General features: G+C 41.5%; 1 protein-coding gene and 1 pseudogene across 10 annotated transcripts in view; both read right to left on the bottom strand.

Annotated features, from left to right (window-relative positions):
- The window catches only part of BIRC6 (baculoviral IAP repeat containing 6), a 188,197-nt gene that overhangs the window by 104,944 nt on the left and 56,037 nt on the right, over window positions 1-27,216 (bottom strand). For 5 of the 10 annotated variants that reach the window (XM_084828376.1, XM_084828377.1, XM_084828382.1 and 2 more), the window contains exons 29-43: window positions 26,741-27,087; window positions 22,641-22,860; window positions 22,043-22,176; window positions 20,212-20,349; window positions 19,123-19,250; window positions 18,284-18,415; window positions 12,750-12,965; window positions 11,539-11,722; window positions 10,454-10,609; window positions 9,260-9,429; window positions 6,748-6,901; window positions 5,899-6,015; window positions 4,060-4,214; window positions 3,217-3,343; window positions 19-129 (exon numbers count right to left, since the gene is read on the bottom strand). In XM_084828376.1, the coding sequence (XP_084684502.1) occupies window positions 19-129; window positions 3,217-3,343; window positions 4,060-4,214; window positions 5,899-6,015; window positions 6,748-6,901; window positions 9,260-9,429; window positions 10,454-10,609; window positions 11,539-11,722; window positions 12,750-12,965; window positions 18,284-18,415; window positions 19,123-19,250; window positions 20,212-20,349; window positions 22,043-22,176; window positions 22,641-22,860; window positions 26,741-27,087 (2,489 nt within the window). The remainder of the gene's footprint in view (window positions 1-18; window positions 130-3,216; window positions 3,344-4,059; window positions 4,215-5,898; window positions 6,016-6,747; window positions 6,902-9,259; window positions 9,430-10,453; window positions 10,610-11,538; window positions 11,723-12,749; window positions 12,966-18,283; window positions 18,416-19,122; window positions 19,251-20,211; window positions 20,350-22,042; window positions 22,177-22,640; window positions 22,861-26,740; window positions 27,088-27,216) is intronic. The other 5 variants (XM_084828379.1, XM_084828380.1, XM_084828383.1 and 2 more) reach the window with 3 other exon arrangements.
- Window positions 13,911-15,605, bottom strand: LOC146359908 (uncharacterized; annotated as a pseudogene).

Raw genomic sequence — 27,216 nt, 5'->3', positions numbered from 1 at the left:
TATTCCCAAGGAACTTACAGTTGAACTGCATGTTCGTCATGAGGGTTAGACTATGAAGTACAAGGCACCATGTTCGCAGTAAGGTATTAGGATACCATGCCAGGACTGTCAGGAAGCTAGTTACTGATGCTGTAACAAACACACAGTTCAAAACACGGCATATCACAGCTGTAAGTTGTAATTCTAATGTATTACTGCAGACGTCCATTGTTTGTAAAAACAAATTATTACTTTTTAGAAAGGAAAAGAGCAGGAAAATATTACTATGTCAGAGATCTAAACCTCACAATCCCCCAGGCTGGGGAATGTACTAAATGCATTAAGAATGCTAGTAACAAGCATATTGGCAGGATATTAAACTGATGTGCACAATGTGAGAGAAAGTGATCACAGGTTCATTAGCATCCAAGGACAAAAAATGAACCACAGAACTCTTCAAGAGGACAGACATGCCATGTTCTGGCTTCACTATTTCCTCTGTGGATAAAACTAAGATGGAGACTGTGCTGCTGTCAATAGGCCTGACCCAGACTTGGTCATACTTTGAATAGACCCACTGAAATCAGTAGGACTTAAGCAAGCACTGACTAATTTAGCTCCATTGATTTCAATGGTTCTACTGTAAGTATGACTAACTCTGGATCCAACTTGTTTGTTTGCCTAGATCAGCTTCAGCGGGGACAGGAGGAGACTGCTGTTATACACGCTGTGCTCGCAACCGCTTGGGGCCACTTCACATGTTGCCAACATGTTCACAACATGTTATATTATGATCTACCTGCAGAAATCAAGCAATTTCCTACACAGAAGAGGTTTCCATATAGGAATTTGGTAACATATGAAGCAGCAATTATCATCTTACTTTTGGAATAGGCACACAGTACCTATAATGGAAACAGCCTTCAGGCCCCAGATTTAGCAGGAGATCCTGAACCTTTTTATGAGGCATATTTACATCCCTCTTGCTAATTCTGCAAACACATCAGCAGGGGATAACACAGCCACAACACCAAGCCTATGCGCTGATAACCGTGAACAACCTCCAGAGACTGAAAGGAGAACAAAAAGGCCAGGCATGCCTGTTTGAAAAAAATCTGGTGAAGTATGGAGTCACTGAAATTTACCTAGGGGACAGCTCATTGGAGATGATCTGGCAAAGAAAGAACTTCTTCCCACTGGAAAAACTGGCAACAAGAAAGTGTTTGCCCATCTCAAGTAGTCTAAGGGTGCAGTCCTATGCCTGTTTAGACAGAAAAAAGTCTTACAACTCCCTGAATTCCCCAGCCAGCCATGCTGGCTGGAGAATGCTGGGTGTTGTAGGACTTTTTTATGTCTGAAATGGCATAGCATTGTGCCCTAAGGCCCCTTTTACATTCACATTGTTTTTGGAATCCCTTCCTAATGTGTATGCTTAATTCATCTTCAAATATGCCTTAAAAATATAACGTGTGAGGACAGGTATACTCCACACAATGATGAATTATCTGATGGCATCCTCAGAATAATATCCAAAAAAATTAGGTTTCCTTTCATCCAACTCATACACTCCTCATCCCCTCCTGAAATCCTGTGCAGAACACAGGTTCAAACAGACATCTGCAACACTAGTGCAAGGGTATACGCAATTCAATTGTTTCAGTGCTGTGAACTCCCTGTCCCTAGCAGTAACACCTATTAGTGCTGTTGCTTCATGCAAGGGCAACGCACAAAGATAGGGGGTGAGGGAGAGATAATGATAGGGCAGATAGCTATTTTATTGCTGTAAGCCACCTTGGGAGGGCTTCTACCCTGAAAGGGGCCAAGACATATTTTAAATAAATAAAGGCCCTCAGAACCCCATCTAAGTAGTACGGAGTTAGGCGATAAAAATAGTAATATTAGGGCACAATCCTATGCATGTTTAGACAGAAAAAAGTCCTACAACTCCCAGCATACTCTGTCCTCCCATGCTGGCTGGGGAATGCTTGGAATTTTAGGACTTTTTTCTGTCTAAACATGCATAGGATTGCACATGAAGGCCCCTTTCACATTCACATTGATTTTGGAGTCCCTTCCCAATGATGCAATTCATGCCATTGGGTTGTGTATTTGTACACTCATATGTCCATGTATGTGAAGGAGGACCTTGTTTATTTAGAATGTGTTTGGATTGCCCCTCCAATCAAAAAGCACTCAAGGTAATGTACAAATAAAAACAATTTTAAAAATTCAATACATAAACTATAAAAAGCTGCAGATTTTAAAAAGAATAAAATCGGGGATTAATAGTAAAAACAGAGTGTGGAATTAACTATGAAATGCTCAAAAGAACAATGCTCTCTTCACAAGCCATCTAAAGGACAATAAAGAGTAGACTAACCTAACCTCCCTGGCAAAGGAGTTTTACAACTGGGCTTCACCATGTTGCCTGCAAATTTTATCAGTACTCTTCTTTTTAAAATTACGATCCCCGTTTTCTCTTAAAAGTGTATGAAGTACTAGACTAAAGGCCAGTTTAATGTGGAATCACTGAAAACCAGTATTAGACCAAGTTCCTGTTGAGACCTTATCCTAGAGGTTTTTGCAACTGTGAAAAACTGCATTCCAAGACGTGTGTGACAGAAAGGAAAAGGGGGAAGTGAGGACTTTTAAATACAAACTGTTCAAGGCATAACTCTTCTGTCTTTTCCTTCCTGATAGTGAATTAGCCTTTGGTATGCATATATTTATTCATAAACTGGAAATAGTGCTTGAATCTACCATATAATTTTGCACTGAACTAATCCATGCTGAATACATTTAAACTGATGAGTTTAAAAACCAATGGGTTCATGCATGAACGGGCGCATTGCCTGCAGCGTGCCCACCTCTTCTGCTTTACTCCACAACCCACGACAGGCTCCTTTGCAGGCTGTGAAGTGTCCGAAGTCTGAACCTGGACTGCTGGTTGTTTAGGGGCTAAACAACCCACTGGTTAACCCAGCAACAAATGGGTTCGTATGTCATGCTCCACAACGTACAAAGCGGCCGATCATGGGTTATGGAATAAAAGCGGAAGAGGTGGACAAGCTGCAGGCAAAGCACCCGATCTCTCCCACTCATGTACAACAACTGGTTGTCATTACGTGTGAACAGGGCCTACAAATGTTATGACAGAATTTCATGAGTACTAACCCAATACCCTTAATAATGTTGCCTTAAACTGTGTAGAAGTACAGAAACACTGATGCAGCTCACCTTGATTTAAAGGAATGACAGGTGTCCGGTTGGCATTATACAAGAAAATGTCAGTGCAGTTGTCTTTAGTCCCAGTGGACCCAGAATTCAGGCTTAATGTGAGCCATAACTGTAGAAGGGACTCAAGCTAGAGGATAATGACAAGCAGCTGTTATTTAAAAGACATGCTTAGAACAAGACAACTATGGAATTGAGGATTTAAGGATGTGCAAATGAATGTGCATCTTGAGATTACAAACATTATAATCTCTTCTCCACCCTTGTAGGCTGCATTTATTATACATCATGTTATTTTGATCTTATATAAGCCAACTTATTTATGGTTAAGGCAGAACCACCACCACCTCCCTGCCAAAGCAGTAAATATAGCATCCAGAGTATTGTTTACTTTTGGCAGCAACCATCATCAAGGCAAGTTTCTGAACAGCCAGTATTGCTTTTAAGTAACTTTTCTAGCCCAAGTAAATTTCACTCTTCAGATGCTATAAGAAAACCTGCCATTAAAACAAACACAATGGCAACAGTGAAACCAAAGAGGAAATCAGGTGTGTCCACCCCCTCTTTTCCCCTCGCCCATTATATCTGCAAGCTGGGCCTTGCTGAGCATTCCAATGATGTAGTAGTAAGAACATCTGCAGGAAGAGACATGGCCTTATCGTAACTGACCCAAAATTCTAGAATTAGTTAGCAGATGAGCTAACTTTTGATTAGAACTAACAACCTAAAAGCATAACAGCAGCAAAGTAAAATTTGTCTCAATAAAAGATATTACCTGGCAAAAGTGCATCCCTCATTCTCAAAGGACAACATGGCAAGAACTCTCTACAATCTTTAAGTACATACCTGAACATGATGGACTTGTAGCATGGAGAATAGTTTGTTGAAGCATGCACTTAACATTGGTATGGAGGACAGCTGGATAATAAATTGGTTGTTCTGATTTGGTGCATGCAACCCCCGTAACAACGAATCATCTGTTCCACTAGGAGACTGAGTTACTGAAAAAGCAAGCCAAGGTATTTTTCAATTATAAATGAGAAATTACATCTTTTACCTTTGTCAATGAATACCTAGCTTTACTCTTTCACAATATGCAGATCAGTTCTCCAGAATTCAAACTGAATAAAGTAAACTGAAACCAAATTCACAGTTACAAGATGGGGGATACGTGGCTCAACAACACTACAAGCGAGAAAGATCTTGGAATTGTTGTCGATCACAAGCTGAATATGAGCCAACAAGGTGATGTGGCTGCAAAAAAGGCAAATGCTCTTTTGAGCTGCATTAATAGAAGCATAGCTTCCAAATCCCAGGAAGTACTAGTTCCCCTCTACTCAGCACTGGTTAGGCCTCATCTGGAGTACTGTGTCCAGTTCTGGGCACCACACTTTAAGAAGGATGCAGACAAACTGGAGAGGGTTCAGAGGAGGGCAACAAAGATGATCAGGGGACTGGAAACAAAGCCCTATGAAGAGAGACTGAAAGAACTGGGCATGTTTAGCCTTGAGAAGAGAAGACTGAGGGGAGATATGATAGCGCTCTTCAAGTACTTGAAAGGTTGTCACAGAGAGAAAGGCCGGGATCTCTTCTTGATCATCCCAGAGTTCAGGACACGGAATAATGGGCTCAAGTTACAGGATGCCAGATTCCGGCTGAACATCAGGAAAAATGTCCTGACTGTTAGAGCAATACGACAATGGAACCAATTACCTAGGGAGGCGGTGGGCTCTCCCACACTGGAGGCATTCAAGATGAGGCTGGACAGCCATCTGTCAGGGATGCTCTGACTTGGATTCCTGCATTGAGCAGGGGGTTGGACTCGATGGCCTTGTAGGCCCCTTCCAACCCTACTATTCTATAATTCTATGAAATAGTGTAAGTAGTCTAAATCTGCTATTAACAGTACTTGCTCAGGAAACCATCATAGCATTTTGTCAAGAGAAGCTGTGGCAGTATCCTATGCTGTTGCTGCACTCCTGCTGTTTCTATTGCGCCAGCGGGACTGGCCATTAGTGCTACAGGAAGCTAGCGCTTCCTAAAGCAACCTGGAAATGAGGAGCACACTCATTTCTGGAATGAGACAGGTCAGCAGAGCTCCCTTCTGTGAGCTCTACTGACCTGCCCTCATTCTGGAAATGAGCATTTCTGCTCATTTCCATTTGCTTAAGGATCCACTAGCTTCCCATTGCACTAGTGGTGGGTCCTGTTACCAAGCAGGCAGCACTGGATACTGCTTTGTTTTCTTAAAAACACTGCTGTGAAATTGAATTCTTCAGGTGGTAAACATCTGTTTTGATTTCTGTTCTATTTGTGTGCCTGCATGCATTTATTTTTAAATAAATAAAAAAGCACTCTACAAAGTAATGACATAAATTGAATGCCTACTAAAAGAAAAACATCTCAAGGAGGTGACAAAAAGGTAATTGCATCTCCTGGGACAGGGAGTTCTACAACCTGAGCATACCATGGAGAAAGCCCTGTTATACATCCTTGCCAAATGGGACAGGCAAAATGGGATAGGAGACTGGGAGGCTCAAGCATGCTTGCTCAACCATTATATGCAATTCATATACTATGTATATGATCTAGTTATGAGGTAAGTGACCTTTACAGTATCTTGGTTAGCGAGGAAAAGATTAGCCTAGCATTTAGAGATGTTTAGGTTTAACTGTGAAAAATTACATGTAGGAGAAGTGTTGGTCAATGCCTGTAGAATGGAATCCGCTTCTAGAGTAGACATCATTTTCAGCATCAGCTCTGCTTGTTGTTCAAGTCCAACTTCCAAACGGGCATCTAAAGCTTTGGAAAGCAGCATGAAGTCAATGTGTAAGTTACAACAAATATGTGAAATAGAACAGTAAATATTTTATACAATCTGTAATACATCATTATAAAAGAGCCCAGACTTAGGGTATTGACTGCATTTTGTTGCTATATATGGGCAAGGCAGTCCATTACTATGAGACAGACAGGAAAAATGTTGGAATACATAATGGATTGAAACAGATATGAGAGCAGGCAGTGAGGTAAGTAAGCCAAGTCAGATAACATACTGTGCCCTCAGTCTACAGCTGTTCATTTCAGCAGTAGGATTCAGTTCAAAGACAATCATTTTCCGGTCAAACACCAATTTAACAGGCCTTTTTACTGAATACAACAATGTTGGCCATAATCCAGATAATCCAGTTACCAGCTCCACTCATCCAGCAGGACATTGGACTTGAGTTTCCTGAATTACCATCTCCACCCCACACATAAGCCACACCGGTTTTGACACTCAAGGCAAATTTCAAAAACAGTTTGCACAATTACATGGATGTGCCTAAAGCAACTACTGGGAGTTAAAAAGAGAGGCTGAAATCTAATACCAGAACATGCATTTATACAAGTCTCAATTGTTTTTCAGTGCCAGAGGACAAATGCCTACTTCAATAACCATAACAAGACTGTCACATTACCAAAGCCACCAGTAATTCCTCAAGCAAGCCAAAACAAAAAGGACCACAAGGTAGGAATACAGCTACTATTTACCTTGAGAGACTGATACGCTCACAGTTTGTGATCCATTCTTCTCTGTCGTAACTGGTGGTTTTGCCACAGAGATTCCAACACCTCCAATGTAAGGATTGTAATTGTATGTACCATAGTCAGCACCCCAATAGTCATACCAGGTGCTGCTTATAGGCTTTATCAAATGAAAAAAATGGAGTAAGTATTTATTTGTCTGAGAGTCTCCACATAAAAGCTTTTTCCATAAAAGTTTTTTCTCCACTTCTTCCATTGCTACATTAAATAAATTATAAATTGTACTTTAGAAGTTACAATAAATTGTAATGACAATGGCCTGGTTCACACGACATGACAGCCCACTGTAGGCTGTGGGAACTGTTGCATTGTGCCGAGTACCCAAGGGCACCATTTCTGCATGGCGTCTGCGGGTGTCTGGCTTGCTTTGTCATGCAAACCCAGGCACCAGGGGTTGTTTGAGGGTTAGACAACCCTCAAATAAACCGGGGCTTGTTTTAGGGTTATTTGAGGGTTGTCTAATCCTCAAACAATCCCTGCCGCCTGGGTTTGCACAACACAACAAGCCAGGTGCCCATAGGCATCATGCAAAAATGGGCACCCAGCATGACACGACAGTTCCCATGAGTAATTAAGCCATAGTGGGCTGTTGTGTCATGTGAACCAGGTCATTTTGTTTTGCTAGGCACTGCAGAGAAGCAAATAAAGAGGAGTGTTTTCTAAATAGTTTTCCAATTAAGTTCCAGTTCCCACAACTATACTGACCCACTAGGATATGGGTTGAGTCAACCCATGCAGTAGATCACAGGATAAAACTGACATGCAACTGCTTGTGTGTGCACCCAGCTTGGAACTTAGCCCTGATTTACTTCATCACCGCAAAGCTTCCAAATATGGCATAGTAAATGTGAGGGAAACTTTTAGTTTGGCACATACTGAAGGAAATTTGGTACCTAGTCAACTGCAACAAAGATTTGCCCATCTTTCAGCAGCAGTCTGATGATGTAAACAGGTTATGGTTTATGACAGAAAGTAAGAGTTTGAGTAAAGACAGATTAACAAAGGCTGCAGAAAGGGACAGAAGGAGTCCTGACAAAATGTATGACTAGGTGGAAGATTAAGTAGAATTATTTTTCTTCTTTTCTAAGTTATGTGTATACCAACAAGATTCAGAGGCTGTCTCTTTAGAACTGTCATCCTGACATAACACATCCTGACATCCACAAGGAAATCTGCAGCACTTTTGCCATACGCCCTTGTTAACTTATTTGGCCACTCCAAAGTCAGTGACCAGATCTGCACAGCACAGGGGTGGTTAATAAGCCATGGTGGTTTATTAACCACCCACCGTGCGTGCCGGTTGTGTGTCGCCTGATTCACCTAATTACCCTCACTGGTTTGTCTTGTTGTCCAAACTCAGTGAGGGCAGATGGTTGGGGTGGTGGACAAACTACCCAGAACCCAGGTTGTTGGGTGGTTTATTCATCAACCTCGCAACCCACCCTAGCCAGGTTCAGACATCACAACAAGCCTCACTCAGCAAGGGTAATTAAATAAATCTGGCAGCATGCAACCGGCACATGCGAGGGTTATTAACCACCCTCATGTCATGCGAACCAGCCCACTGTGTCTATCAAACTGTGAATATCACCAAATCAAGGAAATAGCCAAGCTACTGTTTACATGATCATTTGATCAGAATGAAGACAAGTCAAACGCCCCGATCTTCCCTCTGCGTGATGAATTTTCTGGTTTTTGATTTATTGCATTTCTGTATTGTATTGCATTGTTCTTAAAATATTTCAATTGTTTGTCACGAAAAGACCTGCGGTTATGGGGCAACTAACATAAAAAGATCTGAATGAATAATGTCAACCAGGATTGACCTCAACGATTTGAAGTGGGTTTGCAAAACTCTGGTTATGGGAGATTCTGGCCTTAATCATAGTCTGGTGCCAATTCAGAGAACATACTACATGATGGTTAAAGCAAATCTCAGGGAAGACAGGAGGGCATCCATGTGGGAGAAAAGAGGAGAGGGTGGGAAAACATGCCATAAAACTCCTAACCATAGTTAGGAATCACGAATGTTACAACTGCTAACCACGGTTAGGAATCACGAATGTTACATCTGCACTGCACCACTGCAATTTCTATCCTGTTAACCAGATAAAAATAAAAAATGATGAAGCTGTATGAATTAACTCCATACTCTTGTATTTGATCAGTCTTAGCATCTGTCAAAATAGGTGGGCATATCAAGAAAAATGGATGTCTACAGTACCTCATGAGAAATGTTCCATATATCAATTTATCTGTTCTATTTACAAAATGTTTCTACAGTGTTAAGTTTAGAACAAAAATGTGACTGATAAGTGAACATTTGACTCAAGATTTCTATATCTAAAGTATGGCATTCTATATCATGTGAACAAGACAGAGATAACGTAACTCTGGAAAACGTTGTACGCTGTGTTACAGTTAGAAGCTAGTTTAAAAAAACAAGAGTGTTCCATACCTTGAAGACTTTTGCTGCGAGAGGATCTTTTTCCAAATCAATATCTAAAGGATCAATATCAACTTCCATCAGGTCTTGTAGTAACTCTAGATCAATGTCTTTATCTTTTTCCAAAGATGACAGAGGTGGAGTACCTTTAGGTGATTCAAACAGCTTAACACTGCCAAGTACTGTAAAGGTTCATAATAGACAGGACTAGCAAAAGCTGGGTACAAGGCTGTTTTAAAGGTGTGCAACACAGGGACCAATCCAGTTTGTGTGGGCAGAACACCACCTCACAGAAGGATTTCTATAAGGCATAAACATGCCCTGATTCCCCCCTGTCCCGTCCCCCATCAGTTTGCACACATAGGTACTCAGTGTATCAGGCTGTTACAGGGAATGGGAAATCTCTATCTGCCTCCATATTCTCTGGTCCCTTTTCAGTCAAGAAAGATGAGCTTCCCTGACTGAAAAGGAAGGGGTGGGGAGAGTAAAAGGCTATGCCCTACAGATCTGGCATGGCCACTGAACCTGCCACAGACTGGATCTTAAATGTTTAATACTATGTGTGAGAAGCAGAATAGTAAAACATCTTTTGCACTAGATTTTAAAATGCTGCAAGCTTTCCAACACGCAGAGCCCACATCAGGCACTGCCTTGAAATACATAAATGTCTAGGCCGATTTCTATCTGTAAAAGGAGCTTTGTCAATTAAGTCACAGGAAATTACACCCCACCCAGAGAAAAAGGTGAGAGCAAGTGCATACAATAGCTCAGTAAGGTAAGTCAACTTAAGTTCACGGAAGGAAGGTTTCCAGCCCTCTCCCTCCTCCTGCAGTCACCTGCACCCCCCAAAACCTCTCCAGAGTCAGGACAGCCACTCTTTAACAATGTGGGAAACTACATGGGGGTGCTCAGGTTGGGGAAACTATTGCAAATCAACTTGGGTGATTCTACCCTTCTTCCACCTCTCTAAACCATCCCACTTTGTTCAGACACCACCACCCCCGACAGCCTTTCTGGGGATCATAGGTGGTTACAGGGCGGAGGAAGGGATGGAAACTTCCTTAAGTTATCTTAGGATCGGAGCCAATGCCTTTAATATTTTTAAAGCAATTGCTGAAATGGAGGTACATTTACTGAAGTAAGATGACAAACATTAAACAAGTTTGGAAAAATTATAGTTCTAGCCTGTAAAGTAACTGTATTTACCTGTGATGTCATGTGTCAAAGGTTCATCAATAGTTTCCACTAACTGAACTGCAGACTGCTGAAGCGCATCATCAGAGTCTGCAGCTGAAGCCCCTGCCTCTTCGCCCATCGCAGCTTCCTCCATGGCTTCAGCAGCAATTGGAGCCAACAGTTCTCCTGAAGATTACAGGAAAGGCAATTGATCAAAATGGACAGAGACAGGACTGGTGTAAATTGTCAGAATGCTTACAACATTCGATCCCATATTTTAAATTAAGGCTGTTTGATGGTATTTCAGCATAGACAGTTTAGCCCTTAAAAAAGAAAAGAAAAGGGGCCATTAAAAAATCTTAAGTTACATTTGCTAAATTCATGTGTCCAATACAATTTCTTTAGAAAATTTTCAACAAAACATATGGACGTCTAAAAATAGAACATTAGTAAGCAGTAAGTATATCAGTGACTTATGTCTAGGCTAAATAACTCCAAGATCAGATCCCACTGGGTGGAGGGAAGAAAGCCCAGTGGTATCACACATCTGGACCAACGAGGTAAAGTCTGGCCATTTTCCAAATTCACCCCTGCGTTGCAAGAAGGATGTGACCCCTGGTGATGGCCTCAACACTGTCTCACCCCACCTGCCCTGCTATTGCTTTATCCAGGAGACAGGCTGGTTGCATTTTACTCAAGCAGCTGGAAACTACAACATGAGGCTCCCTACCCTGCAGGCTGCAAGCCCCAGGCAATTAAGCATGTTGTACAGAAGGTAACTAGGAATCCAGAGAATTAAACACGTAATACGTTGTCTCTGTGTATATTTTCTGTTCATGTGTTTTTATGTAAATGGATTTTAACCTCTGTATATTGTATTTTTAATGTTTTTAATCTTTGTAAACTGGCCAGAGAGCTTTGACTATGGGGTGATATAGAAACGTTAATAATAATAATAATAATAATACCCTCTTAAATACCAAATTATTGGAAGCTGGCTAGTCAATGAAGTTTTCTCCCCACCTTAGTATGCTCACGCCCAGTTTTCCCTTCTCTGCTTCCCACGGTTAAGTACAGCTAGCATTTTGCTTAGATAAATACCAGTTTTAACAAACCTGCTAGAATATCCTGCAGCATACACGTCAGAGAATATTGAGCCCATGCACCTCCCCAAGAGATATCACCTCTGTTAAAGTCTGTCCCAACTAGAAGCAACAGTAGCCTTTCCAGCTGAGCTTCATTCACAATTTCACACAAATGGATTGTAGGCCTTGTGGCATTGGCAATTCTAGCAAGAACCTGGAATGGAATTTCAGAAATGAAAAGCTAAATGCATAATTCTCCCTGCAAAACTTTGTTTAAAACCATACAGCATATAACACTTCTACAAAAGCAACTAGGGGTTAAGCCTCAAACGAAGGCATGTTGGCGTACAGGAATTCTCAGATGTGTGGAAACCTACGCAATGGCTTCATGATAGCAAATATTTACACATCAGAATTGGTGTACAGCTGCAACACTCTGTGCCACGTCCCATTCTGTTCCAGAGGATCCCCAACCATCAGGAGCAGTTTTTGGAGGGGACAGAGTGCTTACGGGGTTGTGCTAACCCCTGCCTCTTCTCCCATTGCAGCTTCCTCTGCTAAGGCAAAACCCACCATTAGGTGTAAGCCAGTTGGGGATTATGGGAGTTAAAGTCCAACACATCTGGATGGCACCAGGTTAGGGCAGGATGATATAGTCAGAAGTTAGGACAAAGAGCAATGACTTGATGTATTTGATGAGTGTGTGGAAAGTATTTATGCCTCCCAGATATCTTCCTTCTCACGTATGAAATGTAAGCAGAAAATTATTTTAAATCATGGGTTTTTATTTGGAACATTATGTAATTCCACAGCAACAAAGCCTTTAGGACAAGGACACCAAACTTAATTCTTTAAGTCTTAATTTATCAGACCACATCATTTTATTTGTATTCTGCTCTTCCTCTGAGGAGCTCAAGGCAGCACTCCTTAGGTTACCTAATTTTATCCCCACAGTACCCCTGCACCATAGTTTAGGATGAGAGATGGTGACTGCCCTACGGTCACCCATTGAGCTTCATGGCCAAATGGCAACCAGAACCCAGTCTTCCAACACACATCCACTACACCACACTAGTTCTCATTTAGGTCCTTTGGCTTGATCAGAAAACACAAGGTAAATACTGGAAAGGAATTTCATGACAATTGCTAATCCAACCTGGCATGTTAAAATGCAGGCCTCAGGATTCGATACCCTGATCTTTTCCTACCTCCACTGGATAATCATGTAATATATGATGTACCTTACAAACAAACAGCAGCAGATCTGCATGACAAGTAAAATCCATTGATAACAGAAAGAGTGCCAACTTCTGCACTACTGAAATACAGCGTTCATGTGCCAACGTAAATGGAAGGGGTTCAATTTCTGGAGTTTCTTTTGTCGTTGATACTTCTGTGTCTAATGTAGAACGGGGCCACTCTGCAGTCCGACGTAAACGAATTAGATCCTTAAAGTGCTGCATAAGTCAAGCGACAGAACAGGTTTGTAATTATTCAACTAATATATTAACAAGAAAAGTTATATTATTGTTGTTGTTGTATTTATTTATACCCCGCCTTTTCCCCAATACTGAGACACAAGGCGGCTTACAAACATTAAAACGTATACTATTAAAACATATGAAAATATACAAAAGTTAAAATAGAATTAAACAATACAATTAAAATTATATTAAAACATTAAAACAGCATTTTAAAATAGCGTTTTAGCATCTTACCCCCAGGTTCCAGCTATGTCCCAAAGGCCTGCTGGAACAAGAATGTTTTAGCCTGCCTCTGGAAACACATCAAGGAGAGAGCCATCCTAGCCTCCCTGAGAAAGGCGTTCCACAGCTGTGGGGCAGCCACTGAGAAGGCCCTCTGCCAGGTTCCCACCAAACGTGCCTGTGACAGTGGTGGGACTGAAAGAAGGGCCTCCCCAGAACATCTCAGGACACGGGCAAGTTCATAAAGGAGGACACAGTCTTTCAGATAACCTGAACCAGAACCGTATAGGGCTTTACAGGTCATAGCCAGCACTTTGAATTGTGCCCAGAAACAGACTGGAAGCCAGTGAAGCTCTTTTAACAAGGGAGTTGTATGCCCCCTGTAGCCAGCCCCAGTCAACAGTCTGGCAGCAGCTCTTTGGACCAACTGCCGTTTCCGAACACTCTTCATAGGCAGCTCCACATAAGAGCGCGTTGCAGTAATCCAAACAGGATGTAACTAAGGCATGTGTCACCGTGGCCAGATCAGACATCTCCAGGAACAGGTGCAGTTGGCATACTAGTTTTTACTGTACAAAAGCACTCCTGGCCACCACTGAAACCTGAGCATCCAGGCTTAGGGCTGAATCCAGGAGCACCCCCAAACTGCGAACCTGAGTCTTCAGGGGGAGTGCAACCCCATCCAACGCAGGCTGAATCCCTATTCCCTGATCTGCCTTTTGACTGACCAGGAGCACCTCTGTCTTGTCTGGATTAAGATTCAATCTGTTCCCCCTCATCCAGTCCATTACTGATGCCAAACACTGGTTAAGGACAGAAACAGCTCCCTTGGAATCTGGTGGAAGGAGTAGTAGAGCTGAGTGTCATAAGCACATTGGTGGCACTGAACTCCAAAACTCTGGACAACCTCTCCCAGCGGTTTCATGTAGATATTACATAGCATGGGGGACAGAACAGAACCCTGAAGGATCCCACAAGCCAATGGCCATGGAGTTGAACAGGCATCCCCCAACACCACCTTCTGAGTTCGCCCCCCTAGGAAGGAATGGAGCCACTGTAAAACAGTACCTCCAAGTCCCATCCCAGTGAGGCATCCCAGAAGAATACCATGGTCGATGGTATTGAACACCGCTAAGCGGTCCAGCAGAACTAACAGGGACACACTCCCTCTGTCCATTTCCCAGCATAGGTCATCCACCAAGGCGACCAAGGCTGTCTCTGTCCCACACACAGGACTGAAACCAGATTGAAATGGATCAAGATAATCCGTTTCATCCAGGAACCCCTGGAGCTGGGAGGCCACCATACGCTCCAATACCTTGCCCAAAAATGGTACGTTCAGAGACTGGACGATAGTTATCTCGTACGGTGGGATTCAGGGAAGGCTTCTTCAACATAGGTCTCACAACTGCCTCTTTTAAGCATAATGGAACAATGCCTTGTTCCAGAGAGGTATTAACCACTCCCATTGTTCACTCAGCCAGTCCTCCTCTGGCTTCTTTAATAAGCCAGGAGGGGCAAGGATCCAGCATACATGTGGTGGCTCTCATCACTCCAAGGATCCTGTCCACATCCTTGGGCTGAACAAATTGAAAAGAATCCATCAACACTGAACAAGCAGGAGCCAAAGTGACATCCACGGGATCTGCATCAACTACAGCATCCAAGTCAGAACAGATCCAAGCGATTTTATCAGCAAAGTGCTGGACAAATTGTTCACAGCGGGCTGTTCAGTGGTCAGAATTTTCATCACATGGGCCAGGATGTAGAAGGCCCCTGGCCACTCGAAAGAGCTCCACTGGCCGGCTCCCTGCAGATGCAACGGTGGCAGAAAAGAAAGACTTCTTTGATGCCCTCACTGCCACGGAATAGGCTTTCAGATAAGCTCTAGCTCGTGTTTGATCAGACTCGTTCCAAGTTTTCTGCCAATGTCTCTCTAGTCTCCATCTCATTCGCTTCATCGCCGCCAGTTCCCTAGAGAACAAGGGTGCTGGTTTGGCTTCACTCCGTGAGAGGGGACGCTCAGGAGCGATTGTGTCTGCTGCCCTAGCCATTTCCCTATTCCAGAGATCAGCCAGGGCTTCGACAGAATCGCCTGCCAAGGCAACAGGAAAATCCCCAAGAGCCGTCAGGAAACCATCCGGATCCATCAGCCTCCTGGGGTGGACCAACTTAATCAGTCCCCACCCCTGCAGAGGCACTGAGTTCTTGTGAGTCTCAGCCCCACCACGTAGTGAACTGTCCATGACAACGGAACAACAGAAAGTTTCATCACCGTCATCCTGCCCAGCATAGAAAACTAGGTCTAGAGTGTGACCTGCTGTATGAGTGGGGCCAGAAATCACTGGGGCAGACCCATGGTCGTCATGGAGGACATAAAGTCCTGAGCCATTCCCGACAGGGCAGCCTCACCATGGATATTGAAGTCTCCCAGCAGAACAAACCGAGGGGACTCCATCGCCGCTGCCAACATCACCCCAGCTAGCTCAGGAAGGGAGACTGTTAAGCAGCGGAGTGGGTTTGTCTAAAGAATGGTGGGCAGTACAACAACAGAATCCCTATTCTGTCCCAAGCACCCACTTTTAAGTATACGCACTCAAATGGACAATATATAACAATTACACATACAAATAATAAATACCTAAAACTAAAAATATTTCTAATACCACTATCATAATCCTTCAGTCAAAAATAAAGAAGAAAATATAGCTTTTAATTATATTAGAGAAGTCTCCAAGGCTGCAATCATACACCCCCCCCCCCCGAGGAATACGACCCATTGAATTCAATGGGGCTTACTTCTAAGTAGACATGCATAGGATTGTAAATAATCATAAACCATGAATATCTAATTTTATTTTCAAACATCATTCCAAAAGGAAAAATCTACTGAACATTTTTCCACAAACCAATTTTCTTATGCCTGCACATAGTTATTCTGATTTAGACATGTTTGGTTTTATAGAATATGAGATGTGGCAATTCGACACTGGTGAGTTAACATATTTTTTTCCAGTGAGATTTGATTGTGATTCCAGCATCTATCAACAAGCTCATAGCCATTTTTACATCTGTATTCTCTATCCATCAATTTTAATAGTTCAAAAGAACTTGAAAAGGATGCTCTGGGATCTCATATTCCCAAATGTGTTCTGGACGTTAAGACTAAAATACCAGAACTTCCTAATTTTCCTACATAAACATAAAATATTAATATAATTGTGTGTGGTTCCTTGCACCAATTGTCTTTTTTCAGATTATAAATCAACCTGTACTGGGTGAGGTATTCATTTGTGCCTTAACGTAGTTTTGTTTCAAATTCATTGCTATCAGTTTCTTATCTACTCTAGTGCCCATCCATTGGAACATTTTACTTGATACCTGCCAACCCAAATCTTTCCCATTTTTTCTGATAGGACACCAGACTATCAATTCTAATGTTGAGGATTGTATAGAATTTACTAAATAATCCTTTGCTAGCTGGAACATGCCAAAGAGCTTCTAGGTTAGTTGGTGTCCTAACATGGCCGTGTTTTATGATTAACACATGAATAGCATGTCTTATTTAAAAATAGTGAAACAGTCTAGGACAGTCTAATTGTAAATTAACTGTAGGTTGTTTAACCCATAGTGTCTAGGTTCGGACATCACAAAGCAACCTCCGAGGTTGCATATTCAAAATGGTGGCAGCACACACCACAGCGAATCATGGATTAATTAATTAACCCACAATTTGCTATTGTTATAAGTGAGCTGGAGCTATATATTGTTGAGATAGGTATCCACTTTTGTGCTTCATCTTGTTCTTGCTCCATAGGGTTGAACCAATCTCTGATAGCTGCCAACCTACATGTTCCATAATATGTTTAAAAATAGGGAATGCAACTCTTCCAGATATCGAGGGGCTCCCTAGCATTATAAGAGTAATCCTGGAGAGTTTCCCCTCAAATATAAAATTTGAATGTCTCTACCAATTTCTCAAAATAAACTTCCCAACCACAAGAAGATTAGTAATCAGCAAAAAGAGAATCCTTCAAAAGATCTTCAAGATATAAAGAATCAGAAAAATAAATTACACCCTAGATCTGAAGAATACATAATGCATAGTGAAAGTTGAAACCATTGTCTCTAACTTGCATGCGCTGCACCATTCTTTAGACAAACCTTTAACTGAGCTATCCAGTTTGTCTAAGAGAACCAATAAAGCGATAATATCTAACTTTTCATATATTCTAAGTAAAACTTTAGGGGGAAGGGGGCAGATATGCATATTAGGGAAAACTGCATTAATTTAAAATTAAGCCACCTATTTATGGCTCATTGGTTACCTTAAATCTAAATTAACACAACAGGAAAGGAGATAGTCACTAAATTTACAGAATTCCTAAAGACGCAAGATTTCTTAATATTACCTAAATGGAAAAACTAATACTGAAGCTGGAATCCAAGAGCTACTTCAGGCACTCTCAAGGGCTTTAAGACTGTTTGGTGAGATTGTAAACTTTTCTTCTTTCAACAGCATACTTCTACGCCATATCACAAACTGCTTTTCAAAGTCCCCTTCAGTTTCAAAAGCAGTTGCTATGCAGATTCAGAAGGGACAGAATAGTTGTTTGAGAAATAAAAGTCCAAATTCCTTTGGGCCCATAGAGCCAGTAATGCACTTGTTTGAATTCCAGCCATAACTTATTTCTGATGACTCAAAAAAGGGGATAGGGAAGATAATTGTTGAAATCCTTTCAATGCATCATTGTTATATATCATATCTTCACAGCATTCTATAAGCAGATTCATAAACAGTGCTGTGGATTGTTTATCATAATTCAACACCACACTAGATAAGTCTCCAAGGTAGTTCTTTACAACGAGGAACTAACAGGTGCCTATATTAGAATTAACTGAGGAGCATTTCCAAAATCAGGTATACATTAGGTGATGGAATTAGCAGATTAGGCCTTAAGAGGCATAATGAAATCATTTTTGTAAAAAAATGAACCCAGAACATATTTGAATTTGCAGAAACTGGTATTTCTGCACAAGACAATAAGTATAATTGCAGAACATCATACCTTTGACGTGGCCTGTTTTAGTTTTGCCTGTTCTACTAAAAGTTTATAGGATGATCCTTTGTTGCTTTGTATTTTCTCTTTTTCCATCTGTTCCACCAAAGCCTTCTGTTTTGCTTTTAATAAGTTAAGTTGCTAAAAGAAAATGTTAACAGAAGTATATGAAAATGTAAGCAATAAGATGCAAAATAGATATGCACTTTCATATGATGGTCAAGTTAAAGTTTTTAGTTTTTATGTTTATAAAACTTTAACAGGCTGCCAACAGAGCTGTATTGTAAAACCAGTTTAAATAGCAGCTTTAAAGTTGCAGAAACTGGTGAGCCTTCACAGACTGTGAATAGCAGCTGATATTTGCCATATGTCTGCCCTCAAAGCCAAATCTTTTAGATGACTGGATAGGGCAATAGTTAGATTACTGCCACATGTAGATCAGTGTTTCCTCAACATTTTTGCCACGTTCCTCCCACCGAAGTTTCAGACTCATGTCAGCTCTCCTTCTGACTCAGATGGTGGAAATTTGCTACTCCATCCTTCAGGGTACGCATAGGATCTCCTCAGGTCCCTTGTCTGCAATTATTGTATTGTCAATATCTGCCACACTTGTATAACTTTCAGTTAGGTTCATGGTTGCTGTGGGAAAGCCAGGCACCTGGAATTTCCTCCATCTTGTCCCTTTGCCTTAATACACTCTGGCTACTTGCTCCCTCACTTATTTATTTATGTATTTCATTTCTATACCGCCCAATAGCCGAAGCTCTCTTGCAAAAAAGAATTTGCACCTCAAAATCATGATCATGGAATTTAGAAAATTAAGATTGTTGCTATGAACTAGAAATTACCTGTTTGTGATGAACAAGTTGTTTTCTGATCTTTCTGGAATACAATCTATCTAAGCTACTGTTGCCTTTTGATGACCTATTGAGGCTTTGCGTATGAAGATTATTGTTAATGAAACTCCACTGATTGCCTAAGAGAAAAGAGACTGACTTTAAACATGACAGAAAATCAACATTTTCCCCACAAACTAAACACCCACTACACGTCTTGCAAAGGATAATCTTAAATGCTCATGTTCTTAAAGGGTATGAGGTCTAGTATGTATCTGCATAAAGCCTGAAACAAACATTAAAATTAATCCATGCTGGCAATGTACTCCATCAGAAGCACCTAAAAACCCAGGGCATAAAGAATCCCTGTGTGCATGCAGGAGGGATCTCCACAGTGCACAATGGAGTCCTTTTCTTACTCTCACCTGCTGATCCTCACTACAATGCACACAGCTATTATTTCCAGTGGGAAAACTATCTTAAGCACAAGTAACCTGAATGCACAGCCCTAGGAAGGAGTGAGGTCACAATTTCTACATATGGGAGGTGGCATGCCCACTGGAGGGAACTGCTGCTTGTGTCATAGTCCAGTCACCATTACTTATGAACAGTGACGGCCTGATGAGAAAGCTGGTGGGGAGTGCATCCTTATGCCCTTTGGGGATTTCCCCTGCAAGTATTCACTATTTCTGTTTCTTCTTCCAGACCTGCTCTAAAAGCAGACATTTACAACACAAGGACTGTGTTCACATAAGCTGGAGAATCCTGGAATTCTTACCAAGAATAAGCTGTGTGCTGGCGTGTACAGACTTTTCCTTCCTTCCTACAAATCTTAGCTGGTTTTGGAATGACAAGTCAGGATTTCCAGTTTGTACAACATGCTAAGCTTTCAGTTTCTGGTTAGTTTAGTGGGTAGGACAAAGCAAAAATGAATGGGCTATGTGCACCAGTCCACAGCTCATTCACGATAAGCCTATGTGAATCATTCTATATGAATCATTCTGTGTGAATGCTGCCTTTGCCTTTTACAAACTGAAAATTTTAAGTATCTGATCTCAGATAATAAGCAAGCTCTGCCATTTTAATTGTTATATACTGCACCTGTCAAGAATCTCTCTCTCTCTTTTCCATTCAAAGGCTTCTTAGATGTAGCCGCTTCATCTTCCACAGTTGCCACATAGTCTAAGAGCCTAGACACCAGCATTACAACCCAGCTAATCATAGGAATGTCCAGAACACCTTCAAAATAAGGCAATTTGATTAAGTGTTTCAGTTTTAGATCGAAGTAAGAAAGGCTTGAGATTATATGAGCACAATTCATATACATCTTTTCCAGAGTAAGAAAATGCTCTCTGGGGTCCCTCTTTCTCCTAGAAACCATGTAAAACCTCAATAAGGACAGTTAGTGGTGAACAAAAGCAAAGCAACGGGTGACAGAATGTCTTGATGCACTTTTATTTTATGTATTTAAAAGAAATAGGCCACCTTTTAGGGTACAAAACCTCCTTAATGCAGCTCACAATTTTACAACCTGCCCAACAAAACAAAATGTGGCTAAAGCCACAAGAGCTCCACTGTAACCCTTGACATATATGGAAAAGGTTTGTGTTCAGCTATGGAACACATTCTAATCCCCCAAAACCATACTGACACATTAGGGCCAGGACTCAAAGGGTTGCATAGAGTGTTCTGTGGATACTCAGGAGCTTCCCAGCCTCCCTTTCTCCTGCAGCCTCCTGTGCTCACCCCGCCCCCTCCAGGCCATCTCCAAAGTTCAGGGGACCTCCCACAGCAACATTCAATAAGGCCATGAGCAGGGAGGAAAGAGCTGGCCAGCTTCTCTCCCTCAGTGTACATGCCAAAAAGCTTTGTGTGTATGCACAGGCCTCGGAATCCAAGCCAAAGTATTGTACACTTGAAAAGCTATCTAAACCAAAGTACAATTAAAAATAAAAAAGGCATCATTTAGATTTAAACCTCTATCACATATTACTAAGTCATCTAAAGATATTTTGAACACCAGTTGTTTCTAAAGAAGCTGTAAAGGTTTGGCTATTCCAATCTTCTTCCTTTTTCTTCCTTCCTTTTTTTGAGAGAGAAGCAGAGCTAAGGTTGCCTAATGAATTCATAGCTGTGGTGATATTTTAACCAGGGACTTCACTCTCAGGATATTTTTTTTTATTCAAGGCTTAAGTCACCTTTAAGCCCCTCCAGTTGGCTTTTAATTGAATTAGGGAGCAATCCTATCAGGATAGGCAGCAGCCTCTGAACTCAGAGGCAACCACCTATCCAATGCAGGGCAGGCAGAGTGCAGAGGGGATCTTTGTCTCTGAGCTCTGGCCACCCTGCATTCGCGGCTAGATGGATGATTTCAGCTGTCTAGCTGCAGCGCTTCAGAGCGCACCAGGGAGGGAGACTCATAGGAAGCCGGCACTTCCGCACTCCCCGCACTCCTGGCCCCGGGAACACCCCCTTTTGCCCCACTCCGCAATGCACAGAGCACAGGCTTCGAGGTCAGTTCCCAGAAACCGAACAATCCTATGGCCGCGAGATAATTTTAACTGCTGCTATTCTATCTACATATTATGTCTGATGGCTACTCTTTGTATTTTAAATTGTTTTTATGCTTTTAATTGTGTACTCCTTTGGCCCTGAATGGCATTACAAAAATACCTAAATATAATATAAAAAATTAACCAGCTAGTGGTTAAGATCATCTCTTCACCCCACCCCACCCCACCCCATCCCACCCCACCCCACCCCACCCCATCCCACCCCACCCCTCACTCCTGGCAAAGCACAGTCCTTTACATAGATTAGATTTTCACCTGCTCTGCAAAAATAATTAGAGCAGCAATCAGATCTAGTCTTTAAATGGCATATTTAGTAAGGACATCAATTTTATCACAGCTACAGAAATCTACTACATTACCTTCTGTGCACCTGTGGGCAGGGAGCTGAGGCTGAAGAGGGGACAACAGGTTATCCAAGAGATTCAGCAAACTTTCTAAGACACCAGTGTTACTGAGTGATCTTTGGCCAATGCAAGAAAGCAACATGAAGACCCTAATTATAAAGACAAGTTTTTAAAAAGACTGTTAGGTGTAATTCTAACTGCATGAGCAAGGCAGCAATACCCCAATTGACAAAGTTACTTCGCTGAATTAAAAAGAAAAAGACAACTGAACTCAAGAACTCAAACGAGCCATTTCTTCCTGTTCTAGTTCCTCAGGAGTAAAGAACCAAATCATATTGCCACTATTTGGTGTTGCATGAATTTTTAGAGCCACTAACAAGATGAAGAAAACATCCTAGACCAAATAAATCAACATACAGATATATATTCTGAAATGAATATGCTTATATCAGCTGGGAGGTGGTATTAACCCTGATGACAATGACAACTAGACTGGAAGATTCTAGAATACTACAAGTTCTTTGCATATTCCTCCTAAGTTCTAGGGGTAAATGGATAATCATTCCAAATGAAGCTTAACTGAAACAGTAAAGGAGATGCATAGTAAAAGTACCTGTCCTGTGGGAAAATGAGCAGTTGCTCTGAATTGTACAATTCCTGCAGAACATTTGAAAGAAACTGTCCCCACCATCTTTCGCCTCCACATAGCTGAACAAGTAGAAGGCCTGTATGCAAGCGTATCTTAGGGGTCCCACTGATACACAAGTGCTTGAATAATTCTTCACAAGCTTGAGCATGAAACGTACTTTGCAGAACCACAGGAACAGAATGCCCTTTGAAGAAATAAAATTTTTAAGTTAAAATAAATTATTCTATGCACACAAGAAAAACTTAAGCTGAAGGCTGCTTCTAGAATTGAATACAGACAAGCATGTCTCTGCTCAAAATGCATCAACATCATTGAGTTGTTGGTTTTTGCTTTGCTGTGTAAAAGTACACAAATATCTGCAAAGAAAACTTCCCTCATGGAAGCTTCTTATTCAGGTAATTAAATCACAAAGGTAGATAAATTGAGAACTTACCTGTGAATTAGAAAGTTATGGCCTAAAGGCTATGAGGTGAAGAAGAGATTAACTAGTTTTGTCCTGGGCAAAGGCAGGAAATGAACTTGGAGGGAGGAGCCTGTCACAGCAAGACCAAGGTAAAGATTTTGGACACATGATCCCAGCCTTCCTGGGCAGTTGTGTGTGGGGGCACATAACCTGTCCTGATGCCTCCTCACACCAAATGGGGAATCTCCTTCTGACAGACAGTGGTTCAGACACTGGCTGCTTTCTCCACCCACCAACTGGCAGATATTTTGAAAACACCCAACTACAACACAACTCCAATTCTCTTCCTAGAACTAGTTATTACTGACAAGGCACTAATTCACCAGAGCCTAATTACCCCTAACACATACTGGGAACAAGGGTATCCTAAACAGAATGACCCAAAGCAATGCTTCCAAAAAAATAAGTACAAAAGAATTCCTAGGCAAGCAGGTTCTCCCTATTTGTTCCTTTGCAGTGATCCAGAAACTGGGGCATAAAAACGGCAGTACCTCCAAACGCACAGGAATGGAGAAAACAGCTTGAACTCAGGGCTTCAGCTCACTTGGAAGCATCCTTGAGCCAAACACCGTTTCTGCTGATGCATAAACATTGATCCTGTAATGTTCAGTCAAAGTGTAAAAGCAGAACCAGGTGCCCACCCTCTACAATTCTTCACTTACAGCATGGGACTACTAAATAGTCCAGGAGGTAGCTGCTCCTCTAAGGGAATGAACAAAGATTCCCCCTAGTGATGACTTGGCAGAATCTTTGTAGGTCTCTGAGAAATATGCCATTAGCCACTTAGCTAGGAAGGTTATAGATACTTTCTTACCCACTTTTTTTGTCCCATATGTCATAAACAGAGAAGAATGCTAGAAGGGGCATATCCTGTGGATAGGAGAGTCCATAAAATCTGACTAGCCAAGCCTTTTCTCTAGAGGGCTTAGGCCTGGGGAAGGAACTTGGAAGGATGGGTTCTGTTCCATATAAAAAAGGATACTAACCTTAGGAGCAAAAGGAAAGGAAGATCAAGCCACAGCACAAACCTCTTCTTGTGAAAAATGCAGAAGATGGTTTTGCATTTAACATGTCATTAAAAAATAACCTCCTGATGGCTGTGAATAGTTCTGCAAACTGCATTCACTTAACCCAGCAAGGCTCAGTGCTGAAGACATATTTTCTTTGATCTTCCTTCTTAATCTTGCCTACAAATAAACCCTAGCCTAAAGCCAAGCAACAGGCAAGACACTGAATCCTGAAACTGCCTACAATAGAAGCAGGATGATGAGGAAGATGCCTCCTAGTCCAGACTCCAGCAGAGTATTCCTTCAAAATACATGCCTCCTGTTGGATGGAGAAAGTACCCAGTATCTAGACTACTGGAAGGTGACAAAGATGGAGAATCTTGGATTTCATACAGAGTGTGTGTAGAAAGAAGATTAAAACCCATCACTATTAGTTGTTAAGATTAGATTCTGATCAAGTTTCTAAGCTAGTACTTGGAAAATAGTACTCTATCTGCAGTAGAGATGTTACTACACTTATACACATACAAAGAAAATGCCAAACATGTTCCACAATGTTATGTTCCCAGTAATGGGGTAAATTCTATCGCCTCATGGCGATAGTATCTTATGGATACTTTAGGTAAATACAAACAGCTACTTACCAGCCATTCCTACGAACAAGTACAGTAGGGTTTGAGTAGAAAGTGCACCTACTTGGGCATTAGTAATGGGCCACCCTAAAGAAATTTGATAACTCGCTTGCTCACTCACCTGTTGCCCCAGTTGCCAGGAGGAGGAAATTTAAAATACCACTTTGCTGTTCTTTGCATAGTCGGAAGGTATTTGGACTTCCTTCCATTGGCAGCAGGGGATTAGTCAGACACCCACACCAAAGGAGATGAGCTTGCTTTGACAGACTTCTGTGCTACTGCCAGTTCTCCATGCAGCTGAGCTGTCTCTTGGTAATCAGGTTAAGAGGTAGTGAGGGCCCTGGCTCTCAACTAAATTTAGCCCATCTCCCCGTCAAACCCCTCAATACTGCATATTCTTAGTCGCAAGGCACTCTAAATACCATGGCGATATGAACAAGCTGATGGACTCTGAAGTACCTTGCTGTGACAGGGATCCCTTGTGCAATCCATTTTTTGTTGTTGGTATCACAAGTCCTCTATAAAGCCAAATTGCCTCATAAAAGTAGGCTGCTATAAGCACATAGGTCCTGGTGTATATCACAGAAATAGAACTCTGTAGGTGCTTGTCAAATTTGATGGAGCAAATAAAAAATTGGGACACAAGGAGTTGTTGACATTTATATGGGTAGTGGCAGGACTAACTATAGCATCCTCTTGGAGAAAGGAAATAGCAAACCCAATGCCAATATGGAGGAATAAGTTATGATCTGTTGCTCCAATGGAGAAATTAACAAGTCAAGTTAGGAAACAAAGGTCTGAACTAAGGATAGCTGAACTGGGCAGCTTTCATATATTTTACAAATAATTCAAACAATATAGAACTCCCATAATTGCATGGATCTTGTTGGAATGATGTCTTGGTATAAATGAACAAATATGATTAATAATGAATTACAAATAGAGGGAAGAAGTTATCTAATTTTTGCATAAACTTGGAATCCTGAAATAAAATTGAAGAATAATTCAATTCTAGAAATGTAATGTACCCAGTGATAGTTTTGTGTTGATGTTATTGGTTTATTTGTTTATAGCGGAACAATATGTATTATATCAATTTTTATATGGAACTCAATAAAATATTTGAGGAAAAAATGCTTGTCAAATTGAAATGGACCTCTCCAAATCAAGGAGTTACCCTTTCTGTTATCTTAATGGCCCACCCACTCTTTGAAGTCATAAACTCAGCAGATCTAGATGCTTTAATCTTATAAAGGATTGTATCTGGGAAATCTTTTTAGCATACTGAATGATGGCTAGTTTCCAGGCAGAAAATACTCCCATGTCACCTCTCTGTGATCACTGGCTGGGCCTTGCTTCAGCCCCTAGAAACTGAGGCTAACCCTAACCACCTTCCTAGGATTTCTTCCTCTTATTTTACTTTGATTTTAGTACAATTACTGGTGGCATTTTACGTATGCATGCACATGCGTGTGCATGCATGTGTGTGAGAGAGCGTGAGAGATATGGTGGGAGGGGGTAGACACTAGAAACCACCTAAAGAAGCTGGTGGTAACTTAGAGAACCCAGCAAAGAGAAGTTGTTTTTGTGGGTACACAAGACCCAGGACAAAAAGTGGCACTCCAAACCCACAGGTGAGCCATTCCTGCAGTTCCATTGACACTTGCAAACTAAAATATACAGCTGCTGAAATGTCCAGATTAAGCCTTAATTGGTCCTTCAGCTTCCTAGCAGTCAATTCTCTCCTCTACTCCTTTATGAAGTCCTAACCACTTTTTACTTTTGTCTCATTCATTTAACTTGGAATGCAAGTCTTCTGTGCAATCGAAGTACGGCAGTATTCTGCACAGCTCCTAGAGCACTAATGACACTAAAAGTAGTGTACATTTCCAGCACTGGCACTGAAATAGGAAGCAAACATATTACTCCAGATTTGTCAATAAAAATAATCAAGCTACTAACCATTGGAAGAGTGAAGCAAGCTAAGTAAAGTATCCAACAGGTATCGGATAATTGTGCGTAACTGCTCTGTGGAGGACATCTGAATCAGCTCTTTGGGATCACTTTGTTCCTTGAGAATCTTCCTGCTTGCACCTAGAGCTACTTTAAGCCTCTGTACAGCATGATGAGCCAAATTGAGCTGAAGCTGTAGCTGAATGCAGTCTTGATAAGCAGAAAATACTCGACTGTCTTCCTCTACTGCTTTATCTGGCTTCCGTAAAAAATACTGAGCATTGTTAGCACTGTTCAATGGAGGAAGGTCAATGCTTTGCAGAAGTGTTTCAAGTCTATGGCAGGCTAGGTTATACCTGTGAGAGTGAAGGAAAAAATGACACACTTTCACTTAAATTAAGGAACACATCCCACCTAAGAGCTAACAGAAACAAGCTAACAGAAACACACTCAGCCTTCAGTGTTTTAAGCAGAGTAAAGAGGAG

Source organism: Heloderma suspectum, chromosome 1 (assembly GCF_057233095.1).
Source record: "Heloderma suspectum isolate Gila_16-S chromosome 1, 16-S_ref, whole genome shotgun sequence".
In the NCBI taxonomy this organism is placed as follows: Eukaryota; Metazoa; Chordata; class Lepidosauria; order Squamata; family Helodermatidae; genus Heloderma; species Heloderma suspectum.
This window is presented reverse-complemented; position numbering and strand designations above follow the sequence as displayed.